Source organism: Anas platyrhynchos, chromosome W, assembly GCF_047663525.1.
Source record: "Anas platyrhynchos isolate ZD024472 breed Pekin duck chromosome W, IASCAAS_PekinDuck_T2T, whole genome shotgun sequence".
Classification (NCBI taxonomy): domain Eukaryota; kingdom Metazoa; phylum Chordata; class Aves; order Anseriformes; family Anatidae; genus Anas; species Anas platyrhynchos.
In genome coordinates this window covers 7,531,441-7,543,460 of record NC_092620.1, presented here as the reverse complement: position 1 = coordinate 7,543,460, position 12,020 = coordinate 7,531,441, and the positions used below count along the sequence as shown (strand labels likewise).

General features: G+C 34.9%; 1 protein-coding gene across 26 annotated transcripts in view; it reads left to right on the top strand.

Annotated features, from left to right (window-relative positions):
* The window catches only part of LOC139998612 (regulating synaptic membrane exocytosis protein 2-like), a 172,732-nt gene that overhangs the window by 75,399 nt on the left and 85,313 nt on the right, over positions 1-12,020 (top strand). For 12 of the 26 annotated variants that reach the window (XM_072030560.1, XM_072030561.1, XM_072030553.1 and 9 more), the window contains one exon: positions 7,265-7,365. The exons of 3 other annotated variants lie outside the window; for them this stretch is intronic. In XM_072030560.1, coding sequence (XP_071886661.1) covers positions 7,265-7,365 — 101 coding nt within the window. Of the gene's footprint in view, positions 1-2,581; positions 2,618-7,264; positions 7,366-12,020 lie in introns of all 26 variants that reach the window. 11 more of the 26 variants (XM_072030559.1, XM_072030558.1, XM_072030552.1 and 8 more) reach the window with 3 other exon arrangements.

Genomic DNA, 12,020 nt, shown 5'->3' with positions numbered 1-12,020 from the left:
TATAAATAGAAATACACAAAGATTTTTAGGATTGACTGTTGACTGTGTCATTTTGTATTATTCACTTTGAGACATTTTTAAATCATCTTATAGTGATTTACTGGTTTTCAGCATTTTCAAAGTTAATAATTAAGGTTATTTTTTTATTTATTTTTAAAATTTGAGCACCTAATAACTGGGGGAAACAAAATCATTGATTACTGTAGCATCAACATTCTGAACTTGCTTTGAATTTTTTTAGGAGGGAATGATTAAGCTTAAAGTTGCTATGAAGATTTTTATTTTATTTTTTTTGCTGAGAAGTTGGCCTTGTTTTGTTCGCTCGGTGATGCTGTTCAGTTTTGCTGCTTCTGCCCAAGTGAACTCTTCCTCAATTTGATCTTCTGTTCTTTCTAATACTCCTTCAGACAGCTCTTCACAATACAAATGAAACCTCAGTTTGGAGAGTAGGGCCCGCTCTTGCTGACCTTTTCTATAAAAATCTAAAGGATTTATTTGTTATTGAGATTTGCAATAAATATCACTACATTTCAATTACACTTCTGAAATTCAAAAATCTAATAGAATATCAGGCTTGCTGGTACTATAGTATTCTTTTCTGAAAGTCAATTTGGAAATATATTTTTATATACTTTAAATGGAAAGCAAGAACAAGTGAATCTTAGGCAGGTTACAAGTTTCCCATATTTTGACTGTCTTCATTTAAAAATTCATGGTTGAAAAGTCCTGTGGCCCAGAAATACAGAAGAATGGACTTCTAGGCATCTTTAAAAAGGAATTGTGCCATATAATATTAGATTTCTGTATTAAGATTGTATTTCAGGCAAAGTAAATATTTCCTTTCACCATAATTGTGAAATAATTTAGAAGTTTTATCATCCTGTTTGTGTTCAAACTGAAGGTTAGTTTAATGGCTGTTACTTCGCTTTCATCTGTTTTGCATTATGTTGAATAGTATTGCTATCAAATAGCTTTCTGCTTTAGAAAGCAGTAAGGTAGTGTTGTATTTACAGTTCTTGTATTGGTGACAGCAACTTAAAAAAAAAAAAAAATGAACAGATTAAAAAGCAAACACAACTCTCAAAGCAATATCCACAACCTGCATAGACAATATTGGCCAGACTAACAAAGGACAAAGCAGAGGAATGCATAGGGTCTTGTTTAAAACCGTGCAAAAAATAGGACAGGAAAAGACAGGGAATGGTTGAGGTTTCAAGAACCCAGTTGATATCCACTGATTTCCAAAATTGTACACTCATGACTTGCCATATCTTTTTCCCATTAACTTGCCTACCAGTTCCACTAGGTGTTGCCAGCAGGAAAACCACCTTGATCCCACACAGAATGGCACGTAAATGCCAGATCCCATTAAAGTGCAGTGCATTATTTATGTTCTCTTCAGGAACCCATTTTTCTTTCTTACACTTCTACTTAGCCCTGGTATGATTTCTTTTTAAGAATGACTTAGTCCTCTATTTTGATGCCCGTCTACAAACTGATATTTCTTCAAAATATAACACCTCTGTTTCGCTCTTCAACTGGTAATATCCTGTGTATTGCAAACTCGATAGTAATTTTGTTAGCAACCTTCAATAACCAGTAATTCTGGAAAAATAACTAATTCTAATAATACATGCTATTTTTGGTTTGTGACTGGGGGGGGATTGCTCCATATTTATGGGATTGTATTAATTGAAATTAATATAATTTGGGCCTAAAGTATGAAAAAGAAACAGTCTGCTTAAAAGTTAATGTGTTTCTAATTAAAGTTAATTTCATCTGACTTTAAAAAAAATTCACATTAATTGCCAAACTTGGATTTCAGAATGCAGTATTTATGTGCTGCCAAACTATTTGATAGGGATCCAATGTATTTTCATTTCTCTGTGGCAGAGGAATGCCCTGAGCCATATATAACCTTTGATATATATTCAGAATATTTGTTGGCATCAGTTATTTGGATTTATGTGCACAAGCTGAGTTCTGAGTATTGATGTTAATGTCTTTTGTGCTTCATAATTTTTTAGCTCTAAGACAAGCTACAGTAATATCATTAGTAAACCTTTTAACCTGTTGAAGCTATGCGAATTGATTAAACCAAGGAAGATTTAAAGCGATTACTGGAAACCATTCTGACACATGCAATTTTTATGCTCGAATCATTAAACTACGTATTGTGTGTGTGCTGCATAAAACATACACTACAAAGATTTTTTTACTTTTATTTTTTGTTTCATCATATTCGAGGAAATTGTAAAGTAACTATGTCTGAAACCTGCCTTGCTGTCTTTTGTATTGAGCGTGTTAATGATTCTGGAAGTGCACAAAGTACACATGGGTTTCCTTGAGGACGTCTGTGATAAGGGTGCACAAATGTATGCAGTAGCATGCAGTGTATTTGCCTCTGGATGTAGAGCACTACACATGGTTGGTTGACTAAACTCATCAATTTGAATTAATTTGATGGGTTTTATTCATTTTTCCTTTTAAATGCATGCTTTATTATTATTACTTTTATTATTATTTCTGCATTTTCTCTCTCCCTCTTTTTGTTTTACATATTGCTTTCATTTGTTTGTAGAAGAAAAGAAAGCAGATCCAGAGAATGGGGATACAGGTAGGGTGACTTATTCAAAACATTTTTGTATTTTTTTTGCCCTTAAATTCTTTGATTTACTATGTTTAAACAAATGTGTACTGTGGAGCTAGATCACAATATTTATGTATCTATTCTGAAATCACAAAAATACTAGGAAACAAAAACTGAGAAAGGGCTTTCCCAAATGTAATTCCTTCCCTTTCTTAAGGGAGTCAATTTAGAGGGACAAATGGGAGGAAAGAGACCAGGTTTAGCTAAAGAAAGCTCTCATACACCTTAAGACCTGTTTTCTTCTCCCAAATCCAGGCATGGAACATGCACGCTGCCTTTTCTCTCTGTTACAGGTTTCTGACCTCCAACATCTCAGTGTTTCTGTAGTTATTTTTCCTCCCTTTGCCTGAGCCATTGTTCTGCCCAGATCTCATATGTCTTTTGTCCATGCCTATCCAAAAGTAAATTTGTCCTAATACTTTAAGAGGAACTCCTCTCTGTTTCTGTACCCCGTATTTCCTTTCTACTCTGTGTCCCAGCAGCCCTGTTGTGCAGTACTTTACAACTCCTTCTCCAAGTTTACCACTATCACCTGCATCTATAATAGCTAGAAGAGTTTAATAATTCCCACTGGAGAAGGCAATGAAATGGATGAACACAACTCCCATCTCTTTTTATTTCACTTTTTTTCATAAACAGGTTTGTCTTAGGCTAAACTGGGTGTTAAGGCCATTTTTGTAGGCCTGTTTGCCGCTAGATGTGGACCATGGGCCATCAGCTGAAGAATCTTAGCCTACAGAAGAGTCAGTATTTGTCCTGAACATCCAAGATCAGCCTTTAAGTCCTGGCTGAACTAAACAATTGCTTATTTCCTTGTAAAAATGTGACTCTATATTGAAGTTGGGAAAAGTTAGGTATTAATCGTATCGCTGGCTACAGCCCCTTACAATTTTTGTCAGAAAAAAAAACACAAACAATTATGATGAAAATTTTAATGCTCAAGTAGATGACTCTTATCAAATTTCAAGATCAAACATTAAAATAATGATTTGCATTTGAAGTTGGGGTAGCCATTCTAGTGCTTGTGATGAGTCCTAGCAGCTCCAAGGACAGGTTGCAGGTTTGTTGCCATAGTTGGCCTTACTCTTGGCTGTGCTATGGCACAGTTGGCAACCTCTGGCATTTTGAGACTCTGTTTGCACTGTAACATTGCTGTTTTCCTGCAGCATACTGTATTCTAAAAATAGGGAGAATGGCCATTATTGAATTGGCAGCTAGTGTTTTGTTAGCCATGTAATTCCCCGTGCTGATGACAACCCCATGGAGCTGACTTCCAGGCCCTGTTGTGTGTTTACATTAGGAAGTTGTTTAAAATAAGCAAAACTCTGAGGTGTTCCCCTCAGTCTAATGATCCCAGTTGCGTTAGGTGAGCACGACCAGGCTTTGTTCTTCCATCAGTCTGTCTTTATTTTATGGTATTCTTGTGGCTGAAGTTTGCATGTCTCATTGTTTGTGTTGGAGGCACAGCTCTTGTCTAAAAACAAAATTTTGGAAGGAGGTTAAGGCAGAAAAAGTTTACTAATGAAATCACATCTGCCTGGCCAAAACTTGATTGCATGTCCTTTGAGACATGATGGCATGACATGAAAGACATGAAAGTATACCTTAACTAGCTTTAATCTTTCTAGTGCCAATCTCTGTGCAACCCTGAACGTTTGTTGTACTGAGCTCTAGCTAATGACCTGAATAACTCAAGGGCTCAGTCACCTGATGCTACCAGTGTAAAAGCTGATGCTTCTACATTTTTACTAATATTGATAACAAATATTTAGTAACAAGTTAGTTCTGGCTCGCCTACATGTACTTTCTATACAACTCTTGACTACAGAGAAATCCTTGGTGTAGGACTGATGTTGAGGCTTGGTTAACCAAGTCATGTTGGAGCTGAAGCTTCCTAATACACGGAATTATTGGACTCTGTTGGAAGCACTTTCTGCTTCTGCTAAATCCCCCCCACCCAAATTTTAGTTAAGAACAGATTTGCCAGCAGAACCAGAGATGGTCAATAGCCCTGCATTTGCACCATTTAGTGCAAATGTGACTTAGTGCACTTAGACCACGTGAACAAGACGTGGCCATGACACTCCCAACCTTTCCTGCTCCCATCCAGATCACGGCTGCATCTGGCATTAGTTACATGGAGATAAGCCTGCAGCAGGCATTAGTTTGTGCAGTCTTTCTGCATATCAGCTCCATGCACAGCAGAACCAAAAATGAGCTTGTGCATTATGAACTTCCCACTGCCCTCAGGATTTCCTCTTTTTTTGGCGTGTAACTGAATTCATCTGTTCTTTAAGGACATTTTCAAAAATATATAGTGGGTTAGATTTTCTTGTAACAAGTTTTTATTGGAATTGAGTGATTTTTTTTTTTTTTTCTAAGCTTTGCTGTGTTTGTTTTTTTTCTTGAGATGAAAATGAGCCACCAACTTCGCCTCTTGTGCCATGGAGGGCTCCATTTTCAACTGTATTTCAGTACTTGATTTTGCAGAACACATGCAATTGGATTTGTGGAAACCTACCTTTCAATTTGCCATAGATCACAGATACAGAAAAATGTTTCCACAAGTAATTGTGGAATTTTTAATGCATGATCAAGAGGTGTTATTTCTTCACTTCTTGTCATTTACTGAAGTTTGGCAGGATGTCTGTGGACAAAGAACAGACGTGATGATTTCATAAGAAAACTTCATAAGAAAAACTTCTGGTGAGAAATTATCTCCTTCATTATGTTACTGAAGAATGACAGGTGGATTTGTAAATCCGATTTCAGCAAAAGGCAATTTATTTCTTTAAGCAAAAGTTAAGAGTATTTTACTACAAAAATACTGATGTGTTATTTTTGTCATTGAAAAAAGAGGAAAGTATCACTTTCCACTTCAGAGTTTCTGTTTTAAAGAGAGAATATCTTTATAGTGCATTTAAAACCAGATCCTTAGAAAAACCACTGCAGCTTAAAGATAAATTGGCTGGTATTGCTGAGGTACTTTTAATAGTTGAGATAAAATGCAATAGGAAAAAGTAGCTATATTTTATTTTAGGAATTTTCACCAGCAACTGTCGTTTTCATTATGTCTCTCCCTATAAAACACCATTTATTCTTTTTCATTCATTTTTATTGATTCACATCTGTCTTGACGGTTTCTCTGAAGTCTCTTCATTCACTTTGACTGTAAGGAGTAAAGATGGAGAGTTGGAATAAGAAAATCAGAAGCCAGAAGATTTATAGATAACTGTAAAATTTAGTGTTCTCAAATTCCTTTTTCCTTTCACCCCATTCCTTCCATATTTTCCATGGTGTACTGCAGGATGTAGCTGACAGGCTTTTCTAGTAGTGTGTGCAACAGTCATTACTGTTCTACAGAAGGAAAACACAAAACTCAGAGGCCCTGCAAAGGCCCTATGAAAAGCCTCGCTTTACTATTAGATTGTGACATAGATCTAAGGTTTAGAATTTAAGTCAGATTTATATAATACACTGGAATCTAATATTCCAATCACAGCTCCATAAATACAGGTCCAGATTGTTCAGTGTTTATAATAGACAGAAGCTTCCTAACTTCTGGATGGATTCTGATAAACTAATCCTAGGCAACCTTTGTGCTAAAAATACAGGAAGTTTAAGAGAAATGCCAGTCAAAAGGAATGCTTATTAGCATTTAGTGGATAATGACTTATTTTTGACTTATACCATGTTAAAGTGGAAGAGAAGAAAGCCTCCATGTGTATAGTAGATAACTATATTTTGCTTCAAAATATTTTTTAATTCTGGGCTGTTCTCTTCCTCTCTTTTTTTTCCTGTTTCTATTTCTCACACTTTCCCTTAAGCTTTGACACTTAATTCCTTATTATTTTACATAGTAAATTGTGCTGTTACAGTACCAGTTGGCAGAAAACAGATGATGCCCGTGTTGTATAGTAAGCAGCCATCTCGACTGAGACTGATCATATATTTGGTCTAAGAAGAGTCAATCCTGAAATCATTCTTGAAATAGCATGTCATTAGAGTGTGATACAGTGATACCACTGGGTGGCTCTTTATCATATCTTTATACATCTTGAAAATACTTTGAGCAAAATAAATATATGCTTAAATGATAAATGGAAGCTTTGCCAGCCTGTGGTCATTACTTGATTAGTAATTTGGTACAAAAATGCTGGTATCACACCAAAATAAATGCAGAACCAGGATCCCCAACTAAAATAAACTGGTCAGCTTTGCATTTTATTTATTTATTTATTTATTTTAATGAAAGGCTTGGTTTCTGTTGAATTTTTTTTGTATTAAAACTCTGTTCTGTAGAAACATTATATTCCATTTGCATTCATTTCTTCCACGATATTGGAATTCATTGGGATTCATTTAAATTGTGCAGATAATTCAGTGTTTATTAAGACTGCTGAAATACTTACTCATCTACAATTTTCCTCCTCTTACCACTTTTGTTTTTGTGCAAAATTGTATCTCAGAAACTAAAATTGTATACACCATAATTTAAGTAAATTGGATTTTATCTCTTTCTGTTAAAAATGCGATGAGTGTAACTTTAAACTTGGAATTGAGGACAACTGTATTTATTTCCTTTTTTGTTTGTTTTTTTTTTCAACTTAACAGGTTCAATGGATGTAGAAGAGAGGAATCGCCAAATGAAAATGAGCAAGTACAAACAGGTAGCGGGATCAGATTCCAGGCTGGAACAAGATTATCATTCAAAGGCAAGGGAGTTTTGTTTTGAAAAACAAAAAAATATGTTAAAGTGAAATACCCAATAGCGCTTTTAGAAAACAATTGATGAGTAGCGGGTTGTTTCTTCAGTAAAAGTTTTTTGCGTATCTGTAATAAAATTATTGGAAAAGTGCAGCAAAAACCTTAATACAGACTGGTTTTGGCTACTAAAATTTAGGAAGGATAAGTTAATTAAAAGTGGCAGTGTAATTATCCGTTGGAATGAATAGCAGTGCCATGATTTAAAAGCTCAAAGAGAAGGTACAAAGAGGTTCACTGAGTGACACATGCAATGAGAGTTATTGCAATCTGTCCATGGCTTTCATATAGTTGAACACTGGTCTGTCTTGGTCTACCGAAAACCAAAGTTCATAATGCTACTTAATTTAATAGTGGCAGTTTAGCGCTTGGAAAGGTGCTGTATACATCAACACAGGCTTCTACATCAGAAGTGGCCAGATTTGCCAAAAATGTGAATTGTTACATAGTAGTATAGCCCCAAATATATTATCCAAAAATTCCTGCTATCTGGAACAGGGTCATGTCATATACAGTGTGTTAATTAAAATAATCAAGATATTTCCAATTTAAAGTCCTATTATACAAAAATAATTTAGTGTCCTCTAAAAGACTTCATTAATTGAGGCCAGATTATAAGGGAGAAACACGAGACTTCTGACCTATTAAAGCTGTTTGAGGAAGAGAAGTCTGTTTAAGACTTTTATTTCCAGGATGTAGTTCCTTTGCTTACAGGATTAGCAGTTATTGTAAACTGAGCTATTTAATGTTTGAAGGCCAAAAAAAAATCAAATTTATTAAGTAGTATTAGTTTTACACATCATGTAGACTAATATACTTGATGTAATTCCTTTTGAAAAAATGTGTTTAATTTTTGGGAAAATAGAAGGAGAACTTTTTCAAAGCCCTTGACAAAATGGAGAAAGCTATTACTGGAAATAGAATCGACAAAACAAACAAAAAAACATGAAAACGGCTTAAATATTTTAACTTTATATATGTGCTACATGGTTATTTGCATATTTTCCCTGTATACTTTTCACTGTAGAACACATAAGAATTTTTATGAACACGTAGAAGGGACTTGGTATACTGACATGTCTAGATGCTTGCTATGTGGTGACGTTTATGGCAAAATTATTTTCATGTGTCTATATTGTCTGCTTTGAAAGGTGTTACCTTTTACAGGCGAGCATAATACTGTGAGCAGGCCTTCTTGTGTTATGATTGTATGTACCATAAAAAATGAATTTATGTATTGTATGTATAACCAGATTTATTCTGCTAATTTTCCTGCTCCCTCAGTGCTTGCCTGAAATTTGAGTCAGAAGTAGGACTGGTATAGAGTGTAGAGAATAAATGTGCTCTCATATGAGGGAGCTGAATAGAATATAATTACCTAATGAAGCATTTTCTGCCCTTGTTTTTCCATTTCACCCACACCATATTATTGGTCCTCACAATACATCTTTATCTTTTAAATTAAAATTTTAATATTCGGTATTATTGGAATGTATTAAAGAGGAAAAAATTTAATGGAATTCTTTTATGAAAATGGTCGTTTATTTATTGCAAATATCAAACAAATTGTCTCCAGAAATAAACAGTTAATTTACTCTTCTGCCAAAGTGTAGTTTCAATATTTGAAAATGAGTTATTTATTCTATCTCTGAGCTCATGGAACTAGACACTGAATATTCACTTTAATCATAGAATGGTTTGGATTGGAAGGGACCCTAAAGATCATCTAATTCCAATGTTAATTGAAAAATGCATTCTTAAAAATTCTAGTTTTTAAGCTAAATTAGAACTATATCTCTCAATTGCCATATGAGAGATCTGCCTTCATTTTTTCGCTAACACTGCTTCAAATTCTTTAATTAAGTGATTATATCATCTAGAGACAGAAAACGAGTAAGTACAATTTATCTAACTGGTTTCTACAAAAATTCTTCTGGAATCATCAGCTGAAACACATATGTAAGAAGCTAAGTGAAATTTCATGTTCAATATACTAGGCAGTGACTTAGATTTTTTTTAAGACCGTCAGCTGGCACAGCAGGCAGTCAAGTGTGTCATGCCTGAGAAAAAATGTCATTATCTAAGCATTAAATGACATTCGGGACAGCAAGCAAATATAATTTTATATTTCTGTTGTATGTCTTTCTTTAAATGGAAATAAACAGTAACTGAGTGTTCCTCATAATTACTTTCAGAAAAAAACACCCTTCTTTGCTGAGAAAGCAAAAGATTTAACAGCAGAAGTGGGACAATATTAAAATAGTTATCCTCTAATATACCTCTCTGGTTTGGTTCTACCTCTGGAATTCAGTACTGGTAGCTTTTTACACTGATGTGATACATAATCATGCATTAAGAAGCCTGTGGGAAAAGTTTATTTTGACATGTGCATTCATAAAAACAGCTAAAATAAGAAACTGCCCTTCCTTTTTATGGCTATGTATGACTGATATAAACACAGATTGCATTTTTACTATTCATATACATGCCTCGTCATTTTTTCAAAACTGAGTATTTTGTCTTCCATAGTATTTTGGCAGGTCATACATACAGTGTGTAAGAGTTCTCTCCTTACATGCAGAAGTTGTGTTAGTATGGTTTCAGCACAGACATAAGGAAAACAAACAGCATATTTGATTTTCAGAGAAACGTATTTACAACTGAGGAGACATGAAAGGAAAAATAGTGGGGGTGTAAAGGATTAAGCAAAAGTATTCTTGGTGTTAGAACAACTAGTTATTTCTAAATATTGAATGCTAGTAGAATTGTATAGGAATAGATAGTGAAGTCTGAATATCAATGCTGGTAGCATTGAAAGCTGACATGCAGGAAAACCTGAGTTCTGGTTACACAAAAAGAAAGCACAGGAGTACAAGAGTATTCCACCAGGGAAAAAGAAAAATAGCCATTGGCCATACTGTGACTCTGCAACACTAGCTTGATGTATATAGTGTTCCTCAAGAATATTTCTAGGGCTGGTTTATTCTTTTGGATGAAAATTAAGCTTCCCAGTTCTTAAATGTTCAAGCAAGATGATGCACTGTGAAGAGAGAAGGCCAAGATCAGAGACCAGAGCTCAGAGAAGCTGAGTGAGTAGTGTGCTAGATTCTCTCTGGTCTTATTTGGTTGAGATGGTTTTTGAAGATGATTCCCAAATTCTCTCTTAAATCTCTGTTTCTTCTTGTATGGTGCTGCTGCCATTAGGTCTGTCAAGCAGATCAATAGGTGGTGTTGTGGTTGGTAAATCCTTCCTCTGGCTGACAAATGAAGGGAAAAGGGTGGAAGGAGTCCTACTGCTCCTTTCTCCTTGCTGCCACAGCTAGGACATGGCCAGTGGGTTGACTGGGGAGAGTGGGCAAAAAGAGAGAAAATACTTCCTAGACATGTTTGCAATCAGTGTGAACTCAGTGTAGCTCAAGAGAGAACTCCATCAGCTGAGGTCCTATTAGCCGCTCCAAAAGGGTCTGAGTGATTAAAAGTGTTGCATGCTAGACTCAATGAGGCGCCTTATATCGGAGTCAGAATAGGGAAAAATGGTTGTTTTATTTAGAACCACTTGTAAAACAGAGGCTGGTAACTAGATGACACATATAATCTCAAAGTATCGTGAGGTTCATTTTACTTGTTTTATTAGGAGGAAATAATATACTTACAATATGCCTACATATAATAATAATATGCCTACAAAAAGGCATAGAGAAATCCTTTTATATCATATTAGTGATATATTAATTAGGGATATAATATACTAGAGCAACAAAGTTGGGATAAAAGTGGTAAAAAACAAGATAAAATTGGAAATTTTAACAGAACTGTTGAAGAGATTACTTAGCCAAATGTAGAAAAGAATGCAACAAATAGAACAGTAATACAGAACACTGACGAGAAATTTCCAACTTCAGCTTTAATGATTCATATTGATGACAAGACTGAAATTTTCTACATCATCAGCTGTATGTAATGCCATAGTTCCTGCTCTCAACAATCAAAATTCAAGGTTTAGATTTGCCAGATACTGTACATCATACATGTATGAGCATAACTCTCTCTGTGTCTAGTGTAGCAAACTAGTAGTACTGGACAGAGTAGCACACTTCTTTTTGGTATTCTAAACCCTTAGCAAGACCAAGATAAATTAACCAATGGAAAAGAAGACTTCAGCATGTGTTCATTTGACTAGTGTAGATGCAGGTGGATGCCCTTGAAGCATGTAAGTGCTGAAAAGTAAGTAGTTTTGGCAGTGGTGCAGCTGCTCGTGGTATCCTTTGACCTGTGTTGATGGAAACATTTGTTATAATAGTGTTTTGGGGTTGTATTGTGAACAATTATGAATACACATCTTTGGTACTAGAGTTGTTTCTTGCAACTTCTCTTGTTAAGGAAGTAAATTTGACATATTCAAACATATTGAATAAAAATGGAGGCTAGGTTGGATATCCATATTCCATGAAAACAGCGTAGAAATGGAAAGCTGTTTCATATAGATTCCTTTTAAATGTACCGGTTTAATTTTTAAAATATTAGATACCTGGATAAAACTTGAAAAGATGAAACATAATTAGAATGGAGCTATGCTGAAAAATAATTAAGAAAGGAATAATTAATA